This window comes from Brachionichthys hirsutus, chromosome 1, assembly GCF_040956055.1.
Source record: "Brachionichthys hirsutus isolate HB-005 chromosome 1, CSIRO-AGI_Bhir_v1, whole genome shotgun sequence".
In the NCBI taxonomy this organism is placed as follows: domain Eukaryota; kingdom Metazoa; phylum Chordata; class Actinopteri; order Lophiiformes; family Brachionichthyidae; genus Brachionichthys; species Brachionichthys hirsutus.
The window spans coordinates 10,537,985-10,560,994 of NC_090897.1; the positions used below are offsets into that span (position 1 = coordinate 10,537,985).

General features: G+C 44.2%; 1 protein-coding gene across 1 annotated transcript; it reads right to left on the reverse strand.

The window, feature by feature from the left end:
• Window positions 1-7,899: 7,899 nt before the first annotated feature.
• Window positions 7,900-16,891, reverse strand: crispld2 (cysteine-rich secretory protein LCCL domain containing 2). Its single transcript, XM_068760789.1, has 14 exons — window positions 16,631-16,891; window positions 15,506-15,624; window positions 14,349-14,481; window positions 12,888-13,003; window positions 12,454-12,554; window positions 12,202-12,378; window positions 12,065-12,125; window positions 11,893-11,959; window positions 11,681-11,811; window positions 11,467-11,510; window positions 11,283-11,355; window positions 11,080-11,155; window positions 10,183-10,313; window positions 7,900-8,021 (listed from the first exon to the last, which is right to left on the reverse strand). Exons 1-14 carry the CDS (start codon window positions 16,889-16,891, stop codon window positions 7,970-7,972), a joined length of 1,542 nt encoding a protein of 513 aa, XP_068616890.1. The 3' UTR covers window positions 7,900-7,969.
• Between the last annotated feature and the right edge of the window lie 6,119 nt (window positions 16,892-23,010).

Consider the following 23,010-nt stretch of genomic DNA (forward strand, 5'->3'; position numbering starts at 1 on the left):
GAAACGTTTCTAAAACTCTTTTAAAAAAAAAGGTAAGAAAACTAAAAAAAAAAAAAAAAAAAAAACATTCAACTCAAAAGAAATGTTTAGCAGTCAACATAGCAAGTATTTTTTTTCCACGCGTTACTTCATTGTAAGAATGAATTCTGTAAGAGCTAACAATTTGACACAGACTGGCTTCAAAATGAGGACACTTTCTGCACATCATCTCTGAGCTGTCTCACATATGACTTGACTTAACATTCTGTCTCCGGTGGGGGAGGAAACTCTCCAAAAAGTCTTAATTGTCAAACAGATATATTTCCATGTGTGCTTTGAGACGGGGACCATGCAGGGACTTTGGCTGTAATCATCTGTGTCTAATCTTTAACCACATTTTTATCGTCATATTATTAATGTTTTGCTTTATGGCTACTTTATTGGAATTGGAAATATTCATTAAAATATCTGCTTTGAGTTTATGGCAGCCGTTGGACGCGTCTTGGTTTCCTTTTATGCTTTTTACATGTTTTAAGTGGTTATTAATGAGTAGCAAGCTAAAGGTGGCATCACTTTTATTCTGGTTAGAAAAATGCAAATATTTGGAGACAATTAAATCACACTGCATACATTCGTGACTTCAGTCCTGCGTTACACACTCAATTCAGAGACCACTCCATTCCAAAGAGGGAATGATGATGATTGATGGCACTGTGACGAGCACATCCTGCAAAAGCACTGAAGTCACCAGCGGTAAATAAAAGTTATGAGCTCTTTCCTGGGAAGGACTTACCATCCCGGAGAAAAGGAAAGACAAATGCACAAATACATTGACAAGCATTGGAACGTGGATACAGAGCGGGATGACAAGCAAAAAAAAAAAAAAAGGGTTATGCTGACCGAACAGTTCTTTGCTCCATGTTTGTGTCGATTCATGCAGGTCACGGTGATCCTCAGGTTGAATCAGAAGCTGTTGAACTTCTTCTCGATCAGCCTTTGATGATTTATTCTCAAAGCATTTATGTCGTGTCAACGGTTGGTTTTGTTTCCGGGTTTTTTTTTAACTGATTGCAGTTTTGAGATGTTCGTCAATAAGTCCATTGGACGTGCAAACAATTCAAGCACGCCGTCTGAGAGAGACAATGGTCTGTCGTAACTTCAACAAAGTTTCATCACAGTGAATGCACAAAGTAAGAAAGCGAGTTTGTGCCTGTTGCCAGTTTCAGGCTGCCTGAGAGGCTTTGAGACGCAAACAGCTGACTGCCTCTGAACTGCACAGGTTTGCTCACTCCCAGATGTGGCATGATTTATTTCTACGCATGCCTTCATCATCATCATCATCATTATAGATTCCCTTGGTTAACTTAATCTCCGGTAATGACTGCTATGAACCGTCCTGTCACCAACAATATTACATTTCTCTGTCTCTACCAGGTATGATCCTCCTGAGTCTCTAGTTACCGCCGCCGACGTGGGGGTTGTGTAATCAAACCAACCAACCGGTGTTGGTTGGTTTGATTATCTGTTAGCGAGATCACTCAAACAGTTACGGACGGATCATGTTGAAATTTTCAGGGAATGTTACCAGGAACAGTTGATTAAACACCGCTGCGTCCGGAGGATCGCAGCAAAGACAACTGGAAGTTAAGTTTAGGAAAGAGAGGCCTGAAGGCCGGCGTTACCGTCTGTTTAAATGGCTCAGCCTGACTGTATTTGTACTGAAACACATGCTACTGTTTGACTGTAGGAGTAAACAGGCAGTGAACTGCAGAGGAAGGAGGAATAAGGCAATTTGGCAAACATTTAGTTCGTTGAAGTTTTCATTCTCTGAGGCTCAGAGTTTGGACGAAACTGAACCGATCCTTCTATGGTCTCTTAGCGCAGTCACTCAATGTGATGTCCTTACAGCAGCGATCAAACAGTGCGTAAACAGTTACCCGTGGCCAATGCAACAAGAGCGGTGCGCAATATGAACGACGCTTGGAAGCCATTAGTCCTCTCAAATATTTGTATCAACATAAAAATGCTAATTAAGTTAGTAAAATGACAGAGTAGAAAACATGTTTTGTAGGTGGCGTGTAACAGAAATGTTGATTTATGCTAGGTGCATTACAGCCTGCTGTTAAAGAGTACACATACTTTTGCTTTACTCCTCTCTGCCTCTCTCTCCTGTGTTGCATACTGCAACATACTGGATCCTGAAGGAGGTCATTCCGTTGTTCTACTGACCTCTTGCTACTTCAGGAGAGCCGCGGCGTCTGAGCGGTCGAAGAAACACGATGGAGTCCAGCAGCATTGTGACCCCTGCATTTTTATTCCACACCCCAGAGGCCAACCCTACAAAATAAACTCCCCAGTTTAACCTCCCCTCCCCATCAGGCCACTTGGAACAGTCCCATTAAGGTGATTATGTACACCTGGTCTGCACTCACATGGGCCCGCCTCCATGTCGGTGCCCCCGCCCATCACCTCAAAGAAAGGAGAAACTGATGAGAAACAAAGAGCAAACCAATAACGTCTATGTGACAACGAACTAAATAGGGATCCAAACATTAGCAGTTAACACAAACAGTAATTGTGAAGTGATGAATATCTGAGTGAATAAAATTGTGGAGAATTAAATATTTACAAAAATATTTAATTCATGCAGCGCGGTGACGCAATCCCTTCCAATTGGCAAATGAATGGTGTTATTTGAAGTCAGGTTATGAATTCAGAGCAGAGTTCCACTCCAGATATGACTTAAGCCACGGTGGAGAAAGATTTGACTGATCTGCACTGTGTTATAATTTTGCAGAGGGTTGGATCACCAAACTTTATTTATCTGCTGTGCGCAGACTTTTATCAGAAAGTCATGATTATTGTCACACGCTGTCCTCCTCAGGAGACTCCTGGGCTCCTCCATTGTCATTTTTCATCTGACCACCCTCAGACTTTCCCTCCTTTCCGTCTCACCTGTTCCAATTTCCTCATCGGCTTTGCACCTGCATTGTCAGTTCTAGCCGGCCCTGCAGCTATTTGGCCCATTTCTCATCCTGTGTCAGTTTATCCTGGTTGCTATGTTTATTCTAATGTTTGTCTCAGCAGCTGCTTTATATGACTTGTTCTTTATTCCACCCAGTAGGTCTAAACATTAGTAGCTGCATTCATTTTTAATGCAATTTAGTAAATGATGGCACATTTGATAAAAGCTATTCACAGATTCTCTTCATCTGCTACTGTGTGGGTCATTACCAGCCCCTTGTCATGGGAAATCATGCCAAATGGAACCAGTTGCCCTGAGGCTGCCACTCCCATGTGACTGATGTCATTGGGTTATCTGTACTAACGTTGGCAGGGACGGGTCACGCGGCCAAGACAAATGTTCGCTAGCCCTCCCTTATGAAAATCCCAGCTTGTGGTCCTTAATTTATCATACCATAAATTTGAAAGTCATTTGTAAGTTGCCTTTTGCACAGATGTACTGTAGAGAGGCTCTGGGAAAGGTTCGGTTCCCAGACAGAAAAGCCAACGATGAGTGTGTGAAACGTTTAGTGGACTGATCGGTGGTTCTTTCCCTGGAGATTTTGTGCTGCAAGAAACTATAGATTGTTATTCAAAATTGAATTGTTTCAGCATTTTGTGTTTTATTCATTTTCCTGCTCGATTGATATCGACTTTCTTTTAGCCTTACACTTGAGGTTCAGACAGCTGTGACGACTGCATGTCAAGAAATGTTTACGTAGCTGCATCTGGACTTGATTTTACATGCCGGTTTTTAATATGAAGATCCATCCAATATGTTATCATTGTATAAACCTAAAACCAGAACTGCTTCTTTTTTTCCATTTCGTAACTGATGGTCACAAATTATGATAGAGGGTACATAGCAGTATTTACAAGTGAAGTTATATTTGAAATCTGGCTCAGACAACCTGTCTGAGATGCAAGGGGGAAAAAAAAAGATTGAAAAAAAAATCTTGTTTCTGTCTCTACAAGAACCATTAATTATGTTTGGGTATGTGGTGAGAGTTTGACGTCTGAACTAACCAACTTACTGTCACCAGTTCCCAGCAGGAGGTCAGACTGATGACACAACCGTGAAGCGATCCTGAAAGCCCGGCTGACGCATGGTGCCCTTCACCACCGGCTATTCCCAGCCTCAGAGTGGATTCAAGATATTAAGAGATGAAGGCACAAAGATGCAGACCCTCTTGTTATATAGAATTAACTCATAAAGAATGAACTGGCGGCTTGTCCAGGGTGTACCTAGCTGCCTCTCGCCCGTGGACTGCTGGGATAGGCTCCAGCAGTCCTCGTTATCTCTGCATCAAACAGTCTTTGTTTTCTTCCTTGTGTTTTTATTCCTCTAGAATGGGACTCATACAACAAGGGAGTCACTGTTGTGGCTCTAATGTTGAGCCAAATGCTAAATGCACACCTGCTGCAAATGCAAGAAACCCTCATTGCATAGATTTTCCTGGGTGGTTTGGCAATAAAAAAAAAAGAAAAATAAGTATTGATTATTACGGACTAAAGAAATGGGTCCAATGAACAAATAATGGACTAAGCTAAACAAAATCTAGACATTTCATCCTGAAAGAACAATCACTGAAATCCTCTTTGGCTGTTTTGGAAGACAGGGTCTCTAATTTCACCCTTTCTAAATGTGAAATTCCTCCATTCATGCTGGCTTCTGTGGTTTTTTGAAACCGTGTGCTGTGCTTTGTGGCCGCTTTCACCATCACAATCATATAATTTGGACTCTACTACTAATTTCCATCTAGGAAGGGGGATCCTGACTGGAGGTCTCATCTGATGTGTATCAACTACTGCAAGAAGCACAAACATTCCAAAACCTCAGCAATAAAATTCCCAATACAGTATTAAATTCTGGAAATAACACTGGTAGCCCTGCCCCCCACAGACACACACACACACACACACACACACATGGTGGCAGTTACCAAGTAAAATCACAGTTTACACTTTAAAATTTATTTTTACAATTCTAAGATTTTTTGATTTTGTAAAACCCTCGTCTCATCGTCTGCCATTTTTATGTTACGCTACTCATCAGCATGAATCTGCAGTTTTTGACCCAAAGTCACAAATGTCAGCCGACTGTATGAGATGTGTTATAATTAGCAGTGCCAGTACGCCATAGGTGTAATAATGCAGTAAAAGAAAGAGCCACGGCTAAGCCATGTTGCACGATGGTTGTGGGAATATGTCTAATCCCTTATCTAATACCTGCAGCTTAAGCCATCAAAATACTGTGATAAGAAATGAGCAGAAAAAAATACTTGACCAGTTCATTTCATTTTCATTCTGGAATAAAGACTTCCACATAAGAACAGTTGGCTGATGAGATGGAAGCATTGCACACTTTTCTGAGGATTATTATTCAATCCTTCCATCTCCCTTTTGCTCCCGCAGATCATAAGAATAGCACATTCAGTATAGATCTTCTCCAGCTCTGAAGTAACGACAGAGTGATTACTACATCTCAGAAGACAGTGAAGTTAGTGCAGCTGCATGTTTATAAAGTTGGTGTTGACCAAATAGAAGTTGTTGGGATGCGTTGGGATTCAGACTTTGTGCATCACAAAGAGGAAAATAAGAAGGAGAAAGTTTTGCTTCGCAGGCTTTAGTGGAAACATCAACACCAATACAAATACAGTGTTATGCAATGTTCTATAACCAATGCAAAATGTTGCACTCAGTGCATTTAAGGACAGGAAAATAAAAAGTTGGACACCCCCCCTGAACAGTCTGGGGATTTATATGGTGAGTGCAAATCTGACAACGGGAGTCATCCCATGAGCCAGCTGAGGCTGTTTATCGGTAAGGTGGCCAGGGCCGTGTCCAAGCAAGGATTAAGTGCAACGGAACATTTGCCACTAATAAAGACTTGCCGATATGGAGAGCTTTTTTATTTTGTTTACAAAGTTGCTCTGGTCTTTATCTCTGGAGCATTTATTAATCGCACGCAGGGATCTTATCGCAGGGATCTTTTTCACCAACTGTTGGTGAATGAGGAATTCAGACTGGAGCGTGAGGGAATTTCAAGGTCAGGAAATGCATGCCAAGGTGTTTCTCTTGTTCCCCTTTGGAATCGTTCCACCATAAGCTAAAGCCAGATTGGTAGACGATGTATATGGTCCTCCAGTAAAAGCGATCGCTTCAATTTATTGCTTCACTTCACTCGGCATGCGTGTGTCCATGAGAAGCAGAGCCAAGGCTACGAACATGATCAGTGATATTCTTCCAAAAATAACAAGTCCTGGGTGGGCTGGTTGTGATTTTCATTCATAATGCATAACACACAGTATGCTCTGGTCAAACTGGATTTAATAATGCTGTGATATCATATGACAGCTATGTAGATTTTCTTTGTGTTCTTTCATTCGCTCATCCAAAGAATAATCCACATAAACCTTTGATAGGTGTTTTATTCAGATATTTGTTACTCTGGATAACAAATGAAAATGGACACTTGACTTTTTATAGTGTATAAAGTCATGAATGTGAGTGTCTGGGGAGTTTGCACTAAATATGACAGGACAGATCACATATATTACACATACATTCTTGCTTTGTAAGACAAACTTTATTCTCCAATTGTGCAAAAAATATATATATAGCGCCCATTCTACATTTGTATAAAAACAAGACAATTAAAAAGTTTCACAACATATCTTACTGCATAAAAGGATTAAATAAATTCAAAAACGGCTTTGTATTTACAGTTCCTTTAACTTTACAAATCCTTTAGCATTCCTCATGCAAATCTGCATATAAAAGAGACAACAACAAAAAAGTGCCTAGCATAGCGATAGGGTTGAGGTAGAATAAGGGGATACATTTGAACTAACTTTAAAGGAAAAAAAAATATGGATTATTTTTTGGACAGAAATTTATAGTATTTTTAAAATAGGATACCATACAAATACGCCATTAAAACATATTTTATATTCAGGAAACTAGCAGAGCAACAATGTTTAATGATACATTAATTCCTTACACTATTGTTACTTAGCACCCCCAGAATAAGCATCTGATCGTTCGTTTTAAAAATTACTTTAGAGAAATGTAGGAAGATCCGAATAACAAATTTAAAGTCAATTAAGTTGCTGGAGCGGTTCCAATCAGGGCTCTCCAGCAGCAACACCGTCTGCAGGTTGATGATCAGAATCTTTTAATCCCCTTTAAGAAATGCGATCTAATTTCGACATGAATCTGATGTCATGACATCTTTGCACCTGAAATACGTGACACATTCGTTAGTCTTAGGTGGGCAGGGCACAAATACATCTGTTCCATATATTTAACAGATGCAACAGAAATGAGAAAAGCACTAGCAATTATAAATATGAAACGACAAATGGCTGCTTCTTAACCATTGTCTGCAATAGTTATTTATATTTATTACAGCAATTATATTGCAGCCACTCTGAAGACACTTCTGAGATTTGATTTCACAGACTAAATCTTCGAGAGTAAAGGGCACGGAAGATCCAAGAAAGCAGAAAAGGCAACTGTCAGAATATACATTTCTATCCTCTATATTTAAAACAAAAAATATCTTATATTCTGTACACATTGATTAAATATAGTGTGACCAGTATACATTCCTGTCTATGAAAACTAACTTAAATTTGTAATGAGAGCCTCAATGTAAACATAATACTTTCTCTACAACATGTCTAATTTACAACTTCCAGCACCAGCTGTTCAATACATCATAATATATATATATTTTAATTTCCGTGGTCACAGATTTATTAGAAGACATATCCACATCTGGAGTTGAAAGCTGACTGGGAAATAAAAGTCTGTCAACATATGGGACAACTTTTACTTTTACGAGAGCGGATAAGTCCGTCTATCAATCTGCTGGGACATTGTGTTTGGGCACAGAGACGGATGAACAGCTGTGGTATCCAACCTACGGGCACTTCGAGCAGCTGAGGTGACTGAATTGGTCGAGGACGTCCGACCTGAAGTCTCACTGCCGGACCGCAAAGACTCGGAAAGAGCCTCCCTCTGCGTTGCTCTCGCTGTAAAAAGACAACACAGTTAAACAAGCCACATTCAGTCATCGCCGTGATCTGCTATTTATATGTTGAAGGGGTACATCAGTGAATTCATGTGTTGCCACCATCGCATTGGGAACAGAGAGAAAAACATTGGAGAGGGCAGCGGCGGTGTGACGCAGCATTGCCGTGTGTCTGAGTCCAGCAACCACAAGTGATGACTTTGTAATTAGTTCATTAGTGGAGAGGCCTTGACGCGCCTCCATGATCAATAATCATGAGAGGCCAGGACGACTGGTTTCAGATGGCAGATATTTGTTCATGTAGGAAAGCAACGACTGACGGCACTCCCACCCGCGAGTAATCAGATAGGCTGTGATTACTTCCCCGGCAACAAAGTCCAGTCCAAACTGCCAACCTGCCATTCGAGTTGGCACAAGTCAAGGACTCCCTCTCAGTCTCTCACTGACCTCCTACCCCAATGCCCCGAGTGGGGCTTTCGCTGTTCTGCATTAGATTTCATATTCAGACTTGGGCTATTTTGGCCAGTCAGCGCTTTGCATGCTTAATTGAAATGCTTGGTTAAAGCAAGCAAGGATCCTACGTGTGGGCCCCATCCACATAGCAAACCACACTATTACTCTAACATCCCCACATGCCAGCAGAGACTAGCCCACAAGGGCTTCCTCGGCGAGGCTCAGTCAAATGGAGTTGGCCACAGACATGAGAGTGACGTGAGAAACATGGTGTGTGTGCAGGGGAAGCCACTCCATGTAACACGCAAGGAGATGCAACACGGCGGGACACGGCGAATGAAAGCAGAGGCTGGGCTTTGTGTTTCTGTGGCCTGTTTACTCCGGTTGGAGAAACCATTCACCCATTAGGTCTGACTGCTCAAACTGACCCCCCCCCCCCCCCCCATTAAAGACTGGTGGGGTTGTGTGAGTGGGCGGATGAGCAGGAACATCCACCACAGACTCAGCAGCCATTTCAAATTCATAGTGATGCTTTCCCCACAGTTCTCCATAATAATTGGAGACTTTCTGTCTCCATGTTTTTGTTTTCACGACACTGAGGAACAAAATGCAGATTGTAATTGCCATACGATACAAACTGCAAAGGAAAACATGCAAATAAACACGATGGTGTGTTTTTAAATGTGCGTAAATGAGTCGATTGTGAGGAATGGGGCTTCGTATTGTTCTACAATTAAAATCAATATAACTCGCAGAATTACAAACTCAAACCTGTGTTAATGAAAGAGCTCTCTAGCCACTTGCTCCTTGTGATCTGCTACCTCGCCGTCTTCATCAATAAATGACTTTGGCACGGCCGCTCGGCCACAGTTTAGTTATAACAAAGTCATGACAAGGGAAAACGACAGCAAACTAAATGTGGCAGCAGCATTAGCCCCAGCAGCTCTTATCAGTCGTCGGTCTTCATCATCAGAACTCTTCTTCAGACTCCTCCTTAGGCGTGCAGATTCATGGCGACTGTTCGCTTTAAGGTGGCACACCTTGTATCTTTAGCCTGTTAGTGTGGTCAGTGCCACAACATTCTAATCAGAGACAATAAATCATACACCCCCCCCCCCCCCCCCAAGACAATCTGATTTATTCAGTTCCACTCCGGTTGATCGAGCCGGCTCCATTTCCTGCAAACAACATGTGGCTAGCGGTTTTGGAAAATATGAGGACATTATTCAGGCCTCCCACCCACCAAACCGTGCGTACTGGCCAGCTCCCTGGAGACACACGCAGATGAGATGTTGCTCTCCTAAATACGTAACAAGTATTTGCAGAATGGGAAGTTTGCATATAATGTGTCCTCAGATATGTAAAGTGCTTGTACATGGGTTCTAATGAAACAAAGTTCCATATGTTTCTACAACAATAGACGATTCATGGCCACCACATGATTGCTTGTACTGCAGATTGAGGCTGTCACACACCAAACATGAGTAGTCGGCATTGTTTTTCCAGCAAATCCTATTTTACAAACACTAAAACGATTGTTTCAGAACAAATCCAAGTATATAGATTTCATTATTGCTAACGCTACTGTGATGACTCAAAGCGATCTGGTTCAGCGCCTGAGCAGCTACATCTGTGGCCGCTGTCCTCGTCGGTTAAAGATAATTGGAGTCAAATAAGTTAAAGTTGTGGACCACAAAAATGATTCGTACCTCTCAGACTGGATGCCATTTTTCAGGACTCCAACGTAGCTCTTTCTTTTGTCCAGTGGCAGGACATCGACCAAACCGCCCTCTGCGCTGAGTACACCTGCATGGATGGCCGATTTACAAATGCTGGAGCTCTGCGATGAGAAGGTGTAGCAAAGAGATGGATGAATGTTTTCATATGGTTGGAATCAGTTTATTTTCTTCTTGCGTATCTTTCCAAATCATTAATTATCAAAGAAAATATATTGCAGTGATTAACAAACACACACACACACACACTCACAGAAAGGCAAGGGTTTCACAGTCTGAGGCAAAACAACTGACCCTGAGCTCTTTATCAACAGTCTGGAGCGAAACCATTCACTTCTTGTCCAAACACACATCACAGCAGATGGTTTATGTGCCGCGTTTTAAGCAGGATCCAGCTTCTAAGCCTTTGCAGAAGCAAATTGGGTTGCCCGAGATTGCAAAAACATTTTTGCACTGTGTTTACGATGGGCCTCACTGATGCTCAACTCTGTGACTGAGCTATAAATGTTATCAAGTGATGCTTACGAATGTGATCCAAGAGCGGCTGCAAAAACACTAGAAACTGAGCTGTATGAGACATAATGCCTGACCGTCGTCTGATCAGTCAGGTCTGATGCAGGTCGATGACTCCCGGGCATTCTACTGTTCCCCATGAGCTTCATTAATGCTGTGATTCAGTCGTTTCCGTAGCAACTGTCACAGAAGAGTCTGCAAATCCCTTCTAACGCAACAATGCCGGAGATGTGCTTTTATTTCTGCATAAATAATAACTCGTGAAAAAATGAAACAACAAATCTGGATGACCTAAACCTCAGATGGGATTTGCGGGTTCATTCTGAACATGCTCGTGTGAATCCGTGTGTGACTTACATCCGTGTAGATGTTGTTTCCAACCACAGGTGACCAATAAGAAGGCTGAGACTTGCAGTCGGATGGACAGGAGAGTCTGAGAAACAGCAACAGATAAAGTTCTTATATGTTCAAATATAACAGTGCAGCTCACGTCCTATGACAGTACTGTTAGGAGAATCCATTAAGTGTGTCTTTCCTTCATGTATGAGAGAGGCAGATACCTGGGACAGTGTGAGGAGGGCTTCTTGAAAGGGCAGATTTCAGCCACGGTGGTGTAGCAGTCAGCCGTCAGTTCTGTCCCCGAGAGAGACGAGGACCACATGATTAACGCCGATGCATTTCACTGACAGTGTGAACACAAATGCAATGATTTAAAGCTCTTCTTAGCGAGAGCCTTTCACTGACCTTCAACCTTGGCCACCACGAAGGCATTCCCGGGTTTGTATTTGCTGGTAACGGACAGACGGGTTTCAGGAAAATGTGATTCATGAAAACATTTCATTATTGCTCAAATATTAGTTATGAAGGAGGAGAGGAGGAAATGTGTTTCATAAGTGTTGCTGCAGCTTTGGTGACGTCGCCCACGTGTGAGATTTAGACAAGGCATAATTGAATCTACCTGAGGGACTCGACGCCATTCTTTGAGCCTCTGACAAAAAATGGGAATTTTTCCATCCTCGTGATTTCAACGAGCCCTCCGTTGTTGTCAATGACACCGAAATGGAGAGCAGCTCTGCAAATACTTGATTGCTGAAAAAAAGATATGAAATTAGCCATTATGATATAAAACGAAGTGTCACATGTGTTTGTTGCATGTTTGGACAGACTCACCACATCATAAAAGAGAGTTCCCCAAACTTTCCCTTTCTTATTCAGACAGTTAGCCGGACAGTTGTATCTACAGAGGAGCGACCGAGTGACACGAGACAATATTTAGAGGAGGTTTATGATAAGGGGGAATAAATAAAAAAACACATAAACATCCAAAATAATATGACTGCACCTGTTGCAGGTGGCGCCTCTGCACTTATCCCGCAGTCTCGTCTCGCACTTGATGTTCTGAGCTGAAACGGCGACGGAAAGATTGGAAAATGCAACAACAACAAAAAAAAGATCATTTTGGATAATTCCTCTCACTACCTAGATAGGTGTTGCTGGGCGTCTTTGAGGAGGGGGCCCTGGGCCTGGCACCGGAGGGTTTGAATGCCGGTTTCTTCGGAGGAGGAGGCGTTTTGGGTTTGGCGGTGGTGCGAGGAGGCAGTGGAACATGAAGCTTCTCCACCTCATTCATGTCCTCCGTCTCTGAGCGCTGAGAATCTACAAACGGACAGACAGGCTTCAGGTCGGAAACTTGTTGGCATCCTTGAATGAAATCCGGAGAGGTTTGCTCACCTTTGAAACACAGGTTACTCCTGCATCCCCCTCCGTAACTGGGAGGGCACTGGGAACAAGGGCGGCCGTGCTGGTAGGGAGCCTCGCCGATCCAGTTACCCCTGCAGAAGCGAACAGCGGACAGCTTGATTAAGGTGGAATTAATCAGCAATCAACCGCCACTATGCTGATGAGCTTTTAATTACTTGGGAAAAAATTAAAATCTGTCCACAAAAACAATACTTAGAGTAATTAGACCCACGGTCAAGAGCAAACACTCCCGTGGGCCATCTGGACCACAAAACTTGTTGAAGACTCTTAATGGTCCCAACATGTCCTACAAATGTCTCAGACAGACAATCAATGCTACACATTTGAAACACAGCTATAGCGAGAACTCAATCTGTCAACCAGAGGTGGATGAAGAACGAAACAGGGAGGACTGCTGATCTTACTTTGGAGAATAGTTGCACACGAGGTAAACTGAATTCTCCCATATTTCTCCCCACACATTCATCCTTGGACACACATGCACAGCGCAGCCCACTCGGTTAGTGGTTGCCCAGACCAACTGTGAAGGGGAAGCAGAAGACAAGCCAAAGTTAACATGACTGTTGAATGGACAGACCCCGTGGCAGCATTAGCTAAAGGAGCTCGCAGCCCAGATCCCCTGCCTAACGTCTCTCATTAATCAATCATTTATTTCTCAGAGGAACCACTATAAGGCCTTAGATAGACGTGAATCACGCGTGAACCCAGTTTGTAGTCTGTGACACAATGGTGTTTATTTTCCATCATTCAGTCAGAAGTAGAAAAATACCAGATTTAATATTTTAAGATGAGTAATAAGCGTAGGCCCAAAGTCCAAAGGTGAAATAAGACTCCCACTAAACAGAGAGCCACAGCGGTGTTACAGAGGAATGATGTGCCACTTGACAGCAAGTTCCTCAACTCCTCCTCACTGCCCTCCACTCCTCTGCAGCATGTGGGCTTTCCTCTCGTCATGAATGCTCATCTTTTTCCTGGTAAAGCCAGACGCCACTGGAAGCAGTGAGTCAGCACACAGACAGATGTTTGCCGAGTGCCGGTGGGTCGGCTCAATGGGCTCTCTTACTGGAGGAGGCCTCCCGCCTGGCCCGCAGCAAATCAAAGGCTGAAACAAGGTGATGATGCTCAGACTTGGTGCTGTCCTCCTCTCTGCAGCATCCTTGAAAGAATCCAGGTCAAACAGCGAGGGGTGTCTGGTGTGAATGAAAATGACTGCCAGATGGCGGCGATCATGGTTTCAGGGTGAGGGCACATTTCTGCCTTCTTTTGAGTCGGGTTTACACTTACTCTTCATTCCTTTATTGGATTTCTGCCTGCTAGCTTACCTCTGATTTTCTTTTATTATTACCCAGACACTTACTCTCCCCATGCCATGTCACACAGGGTGTTCACTGCACGCTGGCCCAAGTATTATTCTAAATATAGCATATAGCATATAGCAAAATATGTTATATGGATCTGGTTCGTTTTAAAGCATTATCTTTAAAACTTAAATTTGAAGATAATTTAGGTGCTCTGGCATTATCCCGCGGTCCAATGACATGAAATACAGGTGAATCCTTCACTCTTTCATCAAGCTAATAAATTCAATAGCACATCTGGACCAAATCAAATGATTATGTGCAATCAAATGACATAATAAAACAAAGGGACTTTAACCTGGTGCTGATTTAAAGACGTCTGGTAAGATCATTTATTTCCAACAACTGCAAATTATTTTCCCCCTTGTTGTGTTTACCCTCCAGCGTACACAATGTTTTCACATATTGCACTTCACCACCCACACATTGATTCCATACGCAGGAGAGGGAGGGGGTCCAGTCTTTTATCGTTATTACGGTACTATTTTTACTCCTGTTTTATCTCACCTGGGTATAATGGGTGCACATGGGCCCAGAGCAGCGGTCTGGGCACCAAGGATTGCACTCATGGGGGTAGGGGTAGGTGTAGTCTTTCACTTCATCGTACCAGGCCTGGACATGGGAGGCAGGAGAGCGGTATCTGTGGAGCACACGCACACGCACACACACACACACACAGTAGGCTCAGTCACCGGCCATCCAGGTACCAGGGGCAAAAAGGAAATATCTGAAGATGCTGCCAGGTACTCTGGCTAGTCTTGAGAAACACTGCATGAACCTCCCCTTTCCTCCCCCTCCCTTTAGGCCTCAAATGACGTCTGAATCGTTCTTGGCACAGAAAACGGCAGTCTGTTCCTCTGTGTATCAGGGGAAATGAAATCAGGTTGGAGGAGAAAAAAAAAAAAAGAGCGCAAACCTAAACATGGATCCAAAGCTTGACAAATACGTTTTAGTTCTCATTATAAACATCTCTTTGTACGGTATTGTAAGATGCTGAGCCTATAAATGGAGAGTAGAGGGGGGAGTGGAAACCAGTGGGTTTGGCAAAAGGAACAAAAGAGGGGAACGGGGCGAGCAGACACAGCCCACACTCTGTTGTGTTTGGCGTTCACCTGGACACACCTGGCCTCGTACGTGAGCGCCGGCTGGCTACGCCGCCATGCTTGTACTTCACAGGTAGCGGTGAAGCACGTCTCTTTCTGTTTAGGGAGCAGTTTGGCAAAGAGCTGTTGCCATTCAGTCCGTGAGAGGACACTCGCGCTTTGCAGGGAAGAGGGGGAGGACACTGCGTTTTGCAATACTGACAGCTCAGGAAATTAAGCAATGAAAGCAGATCTGCGTAAAGGTTCAGTTCAGCTGCCATTGTGACAGACTCTGATCTACCGTTAGCTTTGCTCAGGTTTATACAGCTCAGTACGTTTCGTACGTTTTTTGCACAGCATGCTCATTATTTATTATTCAATACTGTTTTCTATTCTTCATAAATGCCTCTAATTTTATGGCCGCTAGGTTCTGAACAAGACCAGGGTCGATGCCAGGAAGATGAGTGTTGCTTAGTAAGGCAGGACATTGCGTGCGCTGCAATACCGAGTTACCGGTAGAACTATTCATGGGTCAAGCCCAGCGCTGAATCTTCAGGAATGATTTAGGACACGTCAGCTCACCTTCCCCAGTGGACAGCCAGGTTCTGGCCGATGGACATGAGCAGGTCTTCCGGTCCGTGGTCCCAATGGCAAACCTCTGACCAGTGGGTGGCAGATCGCTCCAGCTCATCATCCCAAACCTTCATCACATGTGATTAAAACAGGTTTATCAGGGGGGGACACCAGTGGGAGACGTGTCATCATTCAGCTGCTGGATCTGCTACACAATAAAACATTAGCATCCCCACCCTGTTCTGATACCCAACCACATCACTTTCATGCTGCTGCATTTCCTTTGCTCCCAGGGAGATGGAACCAAGTCCAACATTAACCTTAGACTGTGCTGTTTGAGTGGAGCAGCTGGTGCCTGGCCCTGGTCCACTATAAATCCACAGCAATCACTGCCGAGTTATCCACGTTTCCTGAGGGTTTTGTTTTACAGAGGTGGAGAGGAGGCTGGAACGCTGAGGAGGCACCTGACTCCTACATGGAGGAGGTGTTGTGTAGGCGGGGAGGGCTGCAAACAGCATGGCCCCTCAAAGCGCGTCTCCTCAGTACATTTCCAGCCGTTTGGTGGTTCATGAAACACGCACACACGGACGCCACTGCGAAGCCGAATGCCCATGCACTAACACAGAAACACAAACGGAATTTGGGCGAGCGCCGGGCAGAGCAACTATTCAAACACTTTCCTTCCCCGTTATAACCACATTCCAAAGCCAGACGGACCACCATTGATCCTCCCGACAGTGCGAGCCTCATCGCTCTCAATAACCTTCTGTGTGTCTCAACAATCATCCCTTCAGGCTAATTATTTCCCTTCTTCTCGCCTTATTTTTTTTTCTGTTTTCGGTCCTCCCTCGCCTGCAGGTCTCTCCAGCACTGAGCTGTTTGCAGGTAGGACAGACGCCGCATTATTATCCTTCTTGTAAAAGAGCAGCACAGCAAGGGGGTGAAAGCCTGACATTATTACTGCCTTTTTCCAAATGAGACAAGCAATTGGTTTTAATTACATTTGCACCTCTTTTCCTGGCAGTATTAACACCTAATCACAAAAAAGCTGACCTCAAACCGAGCGCTGCCGACACATTCAGGTTCAGTTCTCTGCAGTTCTTTTTGAGTGAGAGTAAGGGCATGGTGCCTCACCATGTACTCCATGTTTGAGGCAGTGGGGTAGACGCCACCCCTCAGCTTGTTGTGCAGCTGGAGGATCTCCTCGCGGTCCGACCAGCGGATGGCCCGTCGGGTCCTATTCCCAGCTGGGTTGCTGGTGCCGTTCTGATCGGCCTCCTCCTCATAGCGGCTCAGGAGCTTTCTGAGCTGGATGGAGTCAGGTAGGAAGATGGAAGACGAGTCCCCGACCCACAAGAGCAGGACGGAGAGGATGGGGAGCCAGGTCACGGTCATTCTGACAACGGCGGAGTGTGTGAACTGTTTTCTCAAGTGTCCCAGACACAACCTGTAGGGAGGAAATACTAAATGAGCTGTTTGACACTATGTGAGTGGAAAACATGAACAGAATTTACCACTGGGATCAATAAAAGTATTCTGAGTCTGATTCTACCGACTGCTTTCCGCTCAATGTTGGCTGCGGCGCGATCAGATCTACTCATTTAACCTGACATAATATATTGGTGAAGCGTTGGCTGTGCTTGTTTTCATTATTCAGCAGTTTTTGGGGCTGTAATATTGATCTGGTCTCATTTATGTAATCCCTGCTGCCAGATGAGCACAATTTCATCCCAAGCCTTTTAAAGTGCGTTCCTGACAGCAACAATCTTTCTTAAAGTAAATATTTTAAAGCAGAATCAATAAATAGAACACCGTTTCCCCTTTGGAGTGGATGCATCATACAGCATACTGAGAAACACTTTCCATATCTTCTTGTCTCCCGACTGATTTTTTTTTAAATATATATTTCTAACCTGACTGAGGAGCAGGGCGGGACACAGAGGAGGCGGATCAGAGTTTAGGCTGACACGCTTTCACCCTGCCGAACCAAAACACCGCATTCCTGAGACATCCAGAGACAATAGGCCCCCCTCCAGAGGGCCTTGCATCGCACCTCCCTCCGGAAGCCAACGAGTAAGGGTGACACGATTAGTGCTGAACTCAGTCACCGTGATCAGAGAGCATAGAGAAAAACGCTCCGGCTCTTATCCCTGAATCCCTGCACCTCTATCCCCGCTGGCTGAAAAGGCGACTTGAGGTCTGGCTCCGGCTCCGTGTCAACACGCTGTGCCAGCTCTGGGCACTGCGAGCCAGCGGGGCAGGCTCAAGGTTTTCACACTGAACCTCCAACCAGATTCTCTGTCTGGGCCCTTCTCGTGGCTCTCACGAATGTTATACCCCAGTGACAGACGGAGCAGTCAGCGCATCGGCTTGTCTGCGGGGAACTCTGACGAAAGAGGGACTGAGATCCTCTTCGGCCAAAACAAGTGAATGTAAACAACTTCATCACAATATAAAAGCCTGCTTTATGTCTTTCATAGATCCGTTTAACAAATGTCTGCCGCTGAAGCTCATTTCATTTTATTATATGCACAATAATAAACATAAACAAAACATTACAAAGGCAAATAATAGTGCAGGAGAGGAAAAGAAGCCGGAAGGGCTTATATAAAAATCCCCCCCTCAATTCCAAATTAACTAAACAAAATCAATCAATATATATATAAAACAAAAAAATATATATAAAACAAACATAAATATTTACAAAACAACGGCATGTCTTATCTTATCATCCCACTTTTACACTCATATTTCTCCCCATCGTTCCCAGTCAGGCTGCAGACGACAATGAATGAGTGCCATGACAACAGCAGATCAGAGACACCGCTTACGTCACGTGTTCCAAGTGTTGATCAAATCAAACACACCTGAATGAGGTACAATCAATGGCTCAAAACGAGAACTGCATCCAAATAAAATCCTGTTGTTCTTTTTTTTGCAATGAGATTAAAATATCATCCCGCGATGCTAAAAGCGACAATAAAACAAACTTCTCACCTCGACCTTTCACTTCGTGTTCCGTCGCTCGTGCGTCACGGAGCAGCTGCGCGTATTCCCCCTGTGCGTGGATCGGGCTGCAGAGAGTTGGCGGCTGTTCCGGAATCACCAAGGAGCCGTGGAACTCCTGATCAACCCAGACGGGGCTTATATAGAGAAGCAGACCCCTCAGGAGCGGAGGAAAAAAGGACCGTCTTTCCTCACTCCCCCGCAGTTCGCCAGCCTCCTGAAGTTCTTGGCACATGGGGGCATAGCGCGCAGCGTGCGTGCGCGCTGACGCGCAGCCTCGAGTCAGCAGAAAACGGCAGATATTCGTAAATCAGCGGGTTGCAATTAAGTAATCATCCCGCAAAAGCGTAACACGTCACGCCACAGCAGGTCTAGAGACGTGGAATCGGGCCGAACGAGAGGAGGAATCATTTCAGTTTCGTAGAAATGTCGGTAAAATATTCTGAAACGCTTTTTGCGTTTCTCATTTCCACATCGGCCATTATCTCATGAATTGATTTATCATGAATTATTTAATGTTATTAAGTTGCTTTGTCGAAGCGAGGATTTTTGGATCTTGCAACTCTAACAAATATAAGATCAAAGGGAGTTTACGCAGTTTGAGTGTTTATGACTAACACCAGCTGTGACGTCACTGCTCGTGAAGCCATGAGTTGCAACTTTTGTAACTAATGGTGAACTGCCTGAAATACCTTCCCACGTCACGGGGTCCTGCGTTGGTGTCTTATCTGGTGTGGAGATGGTATGTTCTCCACGTCTGCCTGGGTTCCTCTGCGTGCTAAGTCGGTCATTATAGATAAAACGGTGAATCAAAATTGCTCATAATTGTCTTTTGTTTGTTGTCTCTTTTCCTTTGAGATGCCCCCCCACCACCACTCAACTAAAGCCTCCCGGGACAACAAGAGGTAGTTAAAGAAAATGGATGTTTTAGGATAGAAACAAGTATTAACGTGTGTTATGTTGGTTTTTTAGGTCTTGTATCATTTTGCATAAATCTCTCATCTGTCAATATCACACAGGAAAGGTTCAGGATGCGAAGAGCGAGCGGATCATGTCACCCAGCCAGGCAGGGTCAGAGGTCAAATAATGCTTTCCATCCATTTTCTTCTATCCAAACTCTACAATATAACTTAACATATAAGCAGACCCTGTTTATTTGGAGTAGGTTGCACTTAACCACAACAGCTTTCTTTGGCAACGTGGGGTGAAGACCTTCCCGAGCTGCTGCTGTGGGAAGCAAAACACGTTTCTCACCTGGATCGCCGTCACGTGAGAGTTTAGTTTATCAGTAAATATCAGATTAAAACACTTCACACAACTACAGAGCATGTGTTTGAGAGGATTACGTGGTGACGAGTATCCCCCTGCTTTGGAAACATGATTTATTACGCACGTCCTTTCTGACCCCGCAGAGGGCTTCACTGCGTTGTGACCCAAATAGTACACATTTTATTCCATCACAAGCTTGATTTCTGTCTGAAACATCTCAGATATTTACAAGAACGCAGACGGTCAGAAGGAATGTCAGCAGATTTTTTTTTTTTTTTTGTCCTACGAAAGCAACGGCAGTTTGGGCTCAGCCCTCAGTCAAAATACATGTTGAACAGGAAGTCTGGCCCATCGAGGATCTGCTTTCTTTCTCAAGCATCCTGCAGAGATGCAAGGGAGGCTGCGGTCAGTGCTCAGCTGTTCACGGCAAAATTACATTTCCGAGACAAAGGATAAAGATCGGGCTCCTGGGATGAGCTCTGAGATTTCCTCTGCTGAGAAGGGTGCCTGCACGCCTTCAGTGCTCTTGACAGACGACTCGTCCTTTGAACTGTGTGGGTGTTCGCCCATCCACTTTCTTGCAGGCGAGACAACGGGAGTTGCTGGAGTCTCTCCCAGCTCACTGTGGGCGAGGTGTTCATTTAACAGGCAATTTTTGATTCAAGTAAAAGGAGGATGTTCCAATAGATTAATGACTGACAGGAAATATTCACATTTTGTTATGGGATATTTTCCAGATTTTTTTAATGTCTACCTTTTAATGGAACGAAATGGCTTACAATAAATGGCTGAAAATGAAAGACTACCTGCGGTCCACAGGGCAGGCGAACAGTTTATCCATGATGACCATTGAAAGGGAGCTCGCTCAAAGACTCGATTTCAGCGACATTATTTATGACTTCGCAATCAGGAAAGCAAAGCGCATGTCTCACTTTGATTTTGTGGAGTCTAGTACTTCCTGATTGTGAATTGTTAATTTGATGACTTTATTGAATAGAGAAGACTGAAATTTGTATTGCTAAACTAATGTGAGAATTAGAACCAGAGCGCATTATGTTATTATTTTTGCAGTCTTTATGAATAGTCAGCTGTTCATCAGTAAAAAAAAATGTTCAATTTAATTTAAATTGGTTGTGAAGTTCTTGCAATGTTCTTATATACTTCAGTTTTTGTCATTAAGAGTAATTTTCACATTTCTGTAGTGTGGCTATTTGATTTAAACAAATGGCTAGATGTCGTGGAGGATTACGGTATTTGGTGGTGGTGGGGGCCCATATGGTTCCTGCTTGTCCCGGGCCCCAGCAAGTCTAGTGACGGCCCTGAACGGCTCACTCCACCGACTTAAAACCGTTTATCATTGATTAGCTTCACCTTATACCTTACCCTACTACAGAACGCTATTGAGAAGTGGCCTGTGAAATTCTACCTGTTCTCATTCACCAGTTTCCTCATGAAGCTCAGACTGAAGCTGAGACGGATTTCTGTTCACGGAAACTGGAAACTCACAAGCCTGCATTGGTCTCAGAGGATAATAAGATGCCACCATTTACTTCTTGACATTCAGAATCTGAAAGAGGTGGGAGTCTTTTTTATTTTCATTCAGGTTCAAGTTCAGTATAAACACTGGAAAGCTATACTTGATCCACAAATCTGAGTGCTGGAGTATTTAGACAGGGGCGAGAGGAGGTCCTCCCAGATGCTGCATGCCATGTTTACTTTTCCTTAAGAACTGGGAGTGCTGGTGGAGCGCTAAATAGGATGGTGCAGAGACCACACGATGCGGAGACCGAGCATTAAAACCAAACCAGCGGGTGGATGAATGGCTAAATAACAAAACAATCACTTTTGTCTGGATAAAAATGGGATGGAAATCAAGACTGGCCAACTGTAAGCACTCACAGGAAGAACGCTGTGCTCAGAGTTGTGCGTACTTCAGCGGTCGCTTGCATCTTGAACGGCGTGGCACCGACACAGCGCACGGCGGGGACTCCAGCTTCGAGGTTGGTAACTTGCCAACAAACTCGAGACCAGAGTCCTACCACAAGTTAATGACATCTACAGTGTGTTGACGGAAAAGTGCTTGCGTGACAGACAGAATAGACAATCCCCAAAAAGTCAGTTAGCCGTCTGCATGCACAGAACCCCCCCCCCCCCCCCCCCGGCCGTAGCATCAGGAAGAGGCAGACCCCCCCCCCCATGGTCGTAGCATTAGGAAGAGGTTGGGAAGCTCCACCAAGGAACGACTTCCTTCCAAAACTATTATTTACAGGCACGAACAGGTTAATTAGATAAATAAATAAATAAAATCCTCTCGTGACCCCTTGGAGGCATTATGGGATCTCCTAATGGATGCAACGTTACTGGGGCAACACTTTAGCACTTGGCTCCCAAACATCAACCAGGTGGATACTAAAATGTATCATCTTCAATCTGCACCTTTGCTCCCTCGGTACCGAGCTGCGGTCGCTGCTCCTCGGGGAAGCGTTGGCTTTAATTATGTGACCCTCCTTCAGTCATGGTGTACCGAAGCAGGGCTCCACTCTCTACACCCGTCGTCCTCGGTGAGCAGCCGTCTTATTGTTACTTATCTCAACGTCCACTATTTGGACCCAACTGCAGATGCTGCATTCTGTTCAGCACATTTCCAACAAACCACTCAAGGCAGGCGAGGGCCGTGGGGTTGCATCAAGCACGCCGGCATCCCTTAAAATCTGAGGGAGATGCTTGTTAAATGTAGGTGGTCTATCGGAGGGGTTGAATATTCAGTAAACACATTACACTTCGTGACTCGCTTCCGACATTAACAAGGAAAATACTGCACTTAAGTCTGAGCGCTAAGCCACATCTCAGTGGAGGCAAAGCCCAAGTAAGAAGGGCATTAATGTGGGTTAAAAGCTACTGGAGGTAGATAAACCCAAGGGGTTCTGTTTCAGCATGGGTCTGGCTTTAAATTCAAAGTAAACCAGAGAGCATAGCCTCGGCCATAAAGAAAGCCCTGTGGGCCGAGGCAGCCACCCAACTACAGGAGGGAGAGACTGAACATGCAACAAATACCACAGTTACAAGTGGACACAGGAACCAAACAATTAGCAGGGTTTTGTAGAGCGAGAAGCTGTGCCTTTTTATTGTTTTAATCGTGCACGTCGTTCCGTAGCCCAGTCCAGAGTGTAGACTGCAGATGCTTTACTGTATTATAAGAAAGCAAAGGTGTCTCTTGACTACACCTCTTCAGCAAACTG